The 7,977-nt window shown below is 46.0% G+C and overlaps 1 protein-coding gene across 1 annotated transcript; it reads right to left on the reverse strand.

The window, feature by feature from the left end:
• Positions 1–2,648: 2,648 nt before the first annotated feature.
• On the reverse strand, positions 2,649–6,020 carry LOC110523405 (crystallin, beta A4). Its single transcript, XM_036977037.1, has 6 exons — positions 5,912–6,020; positions 4,559–4,602; positions 3,854–3,972; positions 3,505–3,646; positions 3,250–3,392; positions 2,649–2,866 (listed from the first exon to the last, which is right to left on the reverse strand). Exons 2-6 carry the CDS (start codon positions 4,595–4,597, stop codon positions 2,719–2,721), a joined length of 591 nt encoding a protein of 196 aa, XP_036832932.1. The 5' UTR covers positions 4,598–4,602; positions 5,912–6,020; the 3' UTR covers positions 2,649–2,718.
• Positions 6,021–7,977: the final 1,957 nt, after the last annotated feature.

Consider the following 7,977-nt stretch of genomic DNA (forward strand, 5'->3'; position numbering starts at 1 on the left):
CTGCGTCAGAAAGCCAGCGCAGACCGTCACCGCAGTGAGGCCCCGGTGTTTGCTCCGGGGGACCGGGTCTGGCTCTCTAAACCCGCCACTCCGCCTGCCCTGCCGGAAGCTGGGCCCGTGGTTTGTGGGGCCATTTAAAGTCCTGAGGAGAGTGAACAAGGTTTGTTATAGGTTACAGCTTCCCCCCGATTACCGTATTAACCCCTGTCATGACTTCCGCCAAAGTCGGGTCCTCTCCTTGTTCGGGCGGCGCTCGGCTGTCGGCGTCGCCGGTCTTCTAGCCATCGTCGATCCACTTTTTATTTTCCATTTGTTTTGTCTTGTTTTTTCTCACACCTGGTTTCAATTCCCTCATTTACTTGTTGTGTGTTTAACCCTCTGTTCCCCCCATGTCTTTGTGTGGGATTGTTTATTGTAGAGCTTGTGCACGTTCCCCGGGAGCGCCTGACAGGTTATTTTGTGGCCATTTATTCTTGTTGTTCTGGATGCCGTTGGTTTTGCTTAATAAATCTCTGGTTATTACCAAGTTCTGCTCTCCTGCGCCTGACTTCTCTGCCGCCAATTACGCACCCCGCTACAGTAAGGCCTTACCTTAACCAAGCTTTTTTCCAGACAATATCAGGAATAAGCATGTTCCAGAAAAATGTGCCTCTAGGCGTAAGTTGGTTCTGTGAATGTAGAATTTGTCTTATGCATATATACAACAAGATTTTGCAAGTAAGCCCACCCGCCTTCCAAACTGAGTTCTGCATAAGCTTTGTGATCATTACCAAAGCTAAGATGAGTTTTCATTAGTGTAGTTAAACCACTGGGAACGGCTTTAACCACAGAAATAAACTCTCTGAAAGGTATTTGAAACTCATTCAGTGTAATAAATTGTTCATATGTGAGAATATTACCCTTGTTGTCAAAAATAGTCAATATTCCTCTCATGCCAGCTGAGGTAGAACAATGACTTGTTCCTTACAGTTTTGTCTGAATTATTCCAAAAAATAGCTTTATGTGGGGAAAAATTCTGCAGGAAACATATTTTACTGGCCAATAAAGCTTGTTGGTGAAACCTAGCCAATTTAGCAGGTAATCTTTCAGGAATATAATTACATTTCAGTAAAAATTGAAGACCTCCCAAACTATTAAACACATTATTTGGAATGAAATACCATATTGAATCAGTATTGATCAAGCATCTTTTCACCCATTTGATCTTGAAAGTGTTATTTATGTCAACAAAATCGAAACACTTCTAGACCGCCTTCAGCTCTTTTATTAGAGAGGACAGATTTCTTTAGTTTGTGAGACTTATTTTTCCAGATGAAGTCAAGAAAGGTCTTGTGGATCTCTTTTCAAGTAGAGGGATTTACAAATACAGATAATGAGGGTTACACAAAACGAGACAGTCCCTCTGCCTTGGACAGAAGTACTCTCCCAAGTATAGAAAGATCCCTTTATAGCCAATTATTAAATATATTTTTTGTTTTCTTAATTTTAGGAGAGAAATTCATATATTGTCTGACTAAGTGGTTTTTTTACAGATGTATTCCTAAATATTTAACACAGACCTTTCCAGGAATATATTCTATTTCTTTATCATCAGAGTCATATAAACATACGTTTCCACATTTAGAAACATTCACTTTTAATCCTGATGCAATAGAGAATGCAGTGATAGCATTAAGGGCATGGGCGACTTGGTCTTTGTCTCTTAAGAAAAGAGTAGTATCATCAGCCAGTTGGGAAATGTTGATTTCTTTGTTAAATATGGTTAAGCCATACAGATATGCATTATTCAGAATATCTAGAGATAGAAATTCCACAACCAAAATGAATAAAAATGGCGAAATTGGGCATCCCTGTTATACACTTCTGTTGATACTGAATATGTTGGAAGTATTAAGGTTTAGTAGCACAGAACTATTTATATCTTTGTAAAACATGCACATGATTTGATCATATTTACACAGAAGCCAAAGAGTTTAAGTGACCTAAAGAGAAATCAATGTTCAATTGTGTCAAAGGCACATGTCCAAAAATTAGGCAACCGCATCTTAGTCAATTGCATCTGAATTATCTAGAAGGCCAAAGAATAAACTAATGTTAGTATCATTATAATGGTATCTATTCCTTTCTTTAATCTTTTGGCATGAACCAGAGCAATCAATTTGTAATCAATTTTGAGGGGTCTTTATCGGGCTTCGGAATGAGTGAAATATGGCCCTCATAGTGGAGACCATTTCCTCATTTTCAATGCAATCTTGAAACATAAAAAATAGGTTATTCTAGTAACTCTCAAAACTGTCTATAGAATTAAACTGACAGGCCATCAGGGCCAGGTGTCGTCAATATGATGTGTGTGTTTCTATCCAGCAATGTGCGTCATCGCACCGTTATATTTGATTTAACCAATCCGCGTTTTATTATGATATTTCACTTTTTTAGAGGCATCACTGGATACGTAGCGCCCCCTGCCGGCCAGTGAAGGTATTATTGTCAGAAGTACTCAAACGTCTAAATATCCCTCTGTTTAATTGTTTGTTTGTTTATTTATTGAATTGTTTGTTTGTTTGTCTCTAGCTATATTTATCTCATAGTACCATTTCATCTACAGTTGACATACATTCAGAGAGGCAGAAGCATGGACAGTAGGTCAGTGAGGTTTTAGAAAGACAGTTTATTCAGCATTGGGTAGCAGTGGGGATAAGCTTGGGGTAACGGGTGAAATTACTGCTGAATGCGGCGGATGGACTGGATCTGAGGGGTCTGGGAGTGGGAGCCGAACTCCCTGAAGTGCTTGTACTCGCCACAGTGACGGTCACACTCCATGATGTACTGGTAGCCACGGTATCCGGGGTACTGGTAGCACACAAAACTGTTAGGTAGAGAGACAGAGAGATTTCAGAGTCAGTTGGCGGAAACGGATACTATGCGGCTAGGGAAGTAGTAAAAAATGAAATTGTAGCGATGATGAGAGAGATTCATAGAGAATGTAAGAGAGAGAGGCATATTGGAGTGAGCGCTTGAGAGTGAGTGTAGTATTACGTGTTATTACTTTTCTATTATTTCTCTGTTCTCTCTCTGCATTGTTGGGAAGGGCCCGTAAGTAAGCATTTCACTGTTAGTCTACACCTGTTGTTTACAAAGCATGTGACAAATAACATGTGATTTGATTTTAGAGAAGGAGAGAGGGTGAGAGACAGGGTGAGAGACAGGGTGAGAGGGAGATGTGTTAGGGGACTACGGCTGGCTACTCACGCTCCAGACTGGATCCTGAGGGAGCCGACCTCGTTGTTGCACCAGCCCATGGCCTGAAGGGAGGGGTAGTCGTCACTCAGCTCGCCCTTACGACCCAGGAAGTTCTCGCGCTCATAGATGGTCATACGGCACTCCCTGTGGTTCTGGAGGGGAGAGGACAGGGGGGATGTCAGTTAGTCAGTCAAGAGGAAGAGTGTAGAATAGATAGTGGTAAAAAGAGATATGGATAGAGAGAGTGGTGGTTGTGTTACTCACAGCGCAGGCAATGGGCCTGAAGGAGGTCATCCTCTCTATGTGGTAGGCATTGCTACCACTGAAGGCATCGCACTGGGGGTACTCTCCTCTCTCCAGCACAAACTGCTGGCCCTGGTAGGAAGCATGCTCATAGCCAATCCAACTATAGGAGAGAGGGAGGGAAAGGTCAGGGAGGGAGAGAGGGAGATGGAGAGAAAATGTGAGGGAGAAAGGGAAGAAGTCAGAGATTGTGTCGATATCATCATTTTCCCCCGGCTTCTCTGAGCAATAGTTCTAAAGTCTGAAACCATACAGTGCTAGGTGAGTGTGTCTGCGTGTGTATGTGGATTTGTGTGTGTTTTTTACTCACGCTCCACTCTCAATCCTGAGGGAGCGCACGGTCTCAAAACCAAACTCCATCACATTGCAGCACTCGGAGGTGAACTCATGTCGACGGCCCTGGAAGCACTCCTCGTCGAAGACAATGATCTGAGAGATGGCAGAGAGAGACATCAATTACGTACTCTATCTATCTATTTACCTGGACAGGTTAAAGCTGAGGTTTGGGTGCAGCCACAAGTATCTCTACAACTACCTCTTTAAAGCTGGGATATTGGTCAATTTGGTTCTAATAACAGTTACATGAACCTGGATAAATGGACCAATCATATGAGACTATGGTAATGCAATGTGGTCTGTTTTGTCTAAATTTGGGCAGGTTGTAATCTGTTCAGCTGAAACAGAAATAGTGTGTCTAGACCCGAGCCTGCTGTTATGACAGAATTGTCTCCTGTGATAAACGGTGTGTACTGAGCTCAGCCTGTTTCTCACACAGCCCTCTGTTAAAGATGCAGGCTATGTTCAAATCCATCCTTCCTTCCCCTCTTCCCTCCTTGGGGTAATCACTGTTCTGACATGGCTGGATAGATGGAAGTACACTACATTGCTTTCAGATCATTGACTACTGCAAGAAAGGATGAATTGTAGAAGTTTTGAAACAGGGCCAGAACAGACCTTTACATAATGCATTGAGCTGTGCTGTCATCCATACACTCAGTTAATCAGTCTCACATACCTTCCAGTGGCCGGAGAACTTGGTACAATGGTGAGTCATCTTGTCTGGAATGAGAGAGGACAGATAGTAGGACTGTTATAAACAATTGTAGTCCTACAAAGTGCAGAATGTTACATTTGTGCAATGTACAACTCGTGATGAGAATTTCTTTCCCACACATTCATACTCATATTACACACACACACACACACACACACACACACACACACACACACACACACACACACACACACACACACACACACACACACACACACACACACACACACTTTCTTCTCACATTATTAACACACACATACACAGTGCCCCAGACACACAACAATGTTTAGAAACAAAGTTTGCCCATATCAAAAACTACTGAGCATCAAAAAACAATATGGGTGAAAATGAAAACACAAAAACAAATAAAATAGCTGGTGGAGGGAGAAAATGGAGAAGCATTGTGCTTCAAACCCCAGAATAGTTTCCAATGGCAGGTTAGCACAGCAGGACTCCATCCATGTGTGTAGCTGGTGGAGGGAGAAAATGGAGAAGCATTGTGCTTCAAACCCCAGAATAGTTTCCAATGGCAGGTTAGCACAGCAGGACTCCATCCATGTGTGTAGCTGGTGGAGGGAGAAAATGGAGAAGCATTGTGCTTCAAACCCCAGAATAGTTTCCAATGGCAGGTTAGCACAGCAGGACTCCATCCATGTGTGTAAACTATTCATACTCTACGACCACAGCTACGCTATGCTACGCTGCATGGCCTGCTTTTGTACTGAAAAGGCCTGTACAGCTCCAATGCTCTAGAATGTGGAAAGGCTGGTTTAGCTTTGTATGCAGGGCTAAAAGGCTTGATTTAACTATGTGTTGTTCGGGGCTGAAACGCCTGTGAGGCTAGTATCCCAGCGAGCCGAAAATCATGAGCTGTGGAGCAACAGGCCTGGACAGCAGGACCATTGTGTGAGGCTGGATTGAGATCATCAGCAGCTATTTACACATCCCCGATTAGAATGAGGAAAGTCCAGCTGGCCATGGTCCATATCCAGGATACTACTCTGTCTATTTTTCACTTTTTTTCAATTTTTCTCGTCTCGTCTCTATTTACCCCCTTTTTCCTCCTTTTTTTCTCCTCTCTCCATCTCTCTTTCTCTGTCCATCCTATGTCTGCCCCTGGTCTCTGTTTCCGCCACCCAGAGTTAGGCCTTTGGGCCTGCTAGGCTGCAGTGCGAAGTGGTGGGGGACAGACCAAGTCAGTATGGAGCCTGTTACCCTACCCTGGGTACTCTGCCCCGCTCAACCTGCCTGCTTGCCTGCCTGGCTTGCTGGGTGGATGATCAGGCTGGTGCTGGGTGGGACAGAGGGACTCACCTTGCTTTGATGCCCTTGGCTGTCCTGGAATGAGAGTGAGAGGACTCACGCGCCCCCACCCTTTTAAAGCCTCCCCTGGCAAGGGGCCACGCTGAAAGCCCCGGCTCAGCAGCGGGGAGGGGCCTCTCTTTGTCCCACCGACAAAAGCAGGGGTAATCTATAGAGGGCCAGAAGTGCAGACACCACAGTATCACCCAGGGTAGGGACCAGATATGGGGAGGAGAGAAGGGCACTTAGAGAGCATGTCAAGGGGCGAGGAGGAGAGAAGGGCACTTAGAGAGCATGTCAAGGGGCCAGGAGGAGGGGAGGGCACTTAGAGAGCATGTCAAGGGGCGAGGAGGAGAGAAGGGCACTTAGAGAGCATGTTAAGGGGCGAGGAGGAGGGGAGGGCACTTAGAGAGCATGTCAAGGGGCGAGGAGGAGGGGAGGGCACTTAGAGAGCATGTCAAGGGGCGAGGATGAGAGGAGGGCACTTAGAGAGCATGTCAAGGGGCGAGGAGGAGGGGACGGCACTTAGAGAGCATGTCATGGGGCGAGGAGGAGGGGAGGGCACTTAGAGAGCATGTCAAGGGGCGAGGAGGAGAGAAGGGCACTTAGAGAGCATGTCAAGGGGCGAAGAGGAGGGGAGGGCACTTAGAGAGCATGTCAAGGGGCGAGGAGGAGGGGAGGGGGATGCCCTCAAAGACATGTACAGTAGCCTACACCGTTGATTTCTCTCTCTTCTCACACCCTCTCTCTCCGTCTCTCTTCCTAACCATCTCTCCCTATCAACCTTCTCGATTTCTATCATTCACATCTCACGTTTTCTTATGAGTGAGTAAACTAGCTAGCTGTGTCCCCAAAGCCTAATGGAGTCACTGAGTCACTGGCTTACTGGGGCTCTCTCATGCCGTCCCTGGAGGGGGTGCGTCACCTGAGTGGGTTGATTCACTGATGTGGTCATCCTGTCTGGGTTGGCGCCCCCCCCCCCCCCCCCCCCTTGGGTTGTGCCGTGGCGGAGGTCTTTGTGGGCTATACTCAGCCTTGTCTCAGGATGGTAAGTTGGTGGTTGAAGATATCCCTCTAGTGGTGTGGGGGCTGTGCTTTGGCAAAGTGGGTGGGGTTATATCCTTCCTGTTTGGCCCTGTCCGGGGGTGTCCTCGGATGGGGCCACAGTGTTTCCTGACCCCTCCTGTCTCAGCCTCCAGTATTTATGCTGCAGTAGTTTATGTGTCGGGGGGCTAGGGTCAGTTTGTTATATCTGGAGTACTTCTCCTGTCCTATTCGGTGTCCTGTGTGAATCTAAGTGTGCGTTCTCTAATTCTCTCCTTCTCTCTTTCTTTCTCTCTCTCGGAGGACCTGAGCCCTAGGACCATGCCCCAGGACTACCTGACATGATGACTCCTTGCTGTCCCCAGTCCACCTGGCTGTGCTGCTGCTCCAGTTTCAACTGTTCTGCATTATTATTATTCGACCATGCTGGTCATTTATGAACATTTGAACATCTTGGCCATGTTCTGTTATAATCTCCACCCGGCACAGCCAGAAGAGGACTGGCCACCCCACATATGCTCTCTCTAATTCTCTCTTTCTTTCTCTCTCTCGGGGGACCTGAGCCCTAGGACCATGCCCCAGGACTACCTGACATGATGACTCCTTGCTGTCCCCAGTCCACCTGACCGTGCTGCTGCTCCAGTTTCAACTGTTCTGCCTTATTATTATTCGACCGTGCTGGTCATTTATGAACATTTGAACATCTTGGCCATATTCTGTTATAATCTCCACCCGGCACAGCCAGAAGAGGACTGACCACCCCACATAGCCTGGTTCCTCTCTAGGTTTCTTCCTAGGTTTTGGCCTTTCTAGGGAGTTTTTCCTAGCCACCGTGCTTCTACACCTGCATTGCTTGCTGTTTGGGGTTTTAGGCTGGGTTTCTGTACAGCACTTTGAGATATCAGCTGATGTACAAAGGGCTATATAAATAAATTTGATTTGATTTGATTTGGATGACCCTCCCTACCTCCCCTCTCTGTTGACAAGCTTGTCATGTCCTTTACTCACCTATAGGGAGAGACCTGTCTGTTTCT

The sequence above is a fragment of the Oncorhynchus mykiss genome, chromosome 5, assembly GCF_013265735.2.
Source record: "Oncorhynchus mykiss isolate Arlee chromosome 5, USDA_OmykA_1.1, whole genome shotgun sequence".
NCBI lineage: Eukaryota > Metazoa > Chordata > Actinopteri > Salmoniformes > Salmonidae > Oncorhynchus > Oncorhynchus mykiss.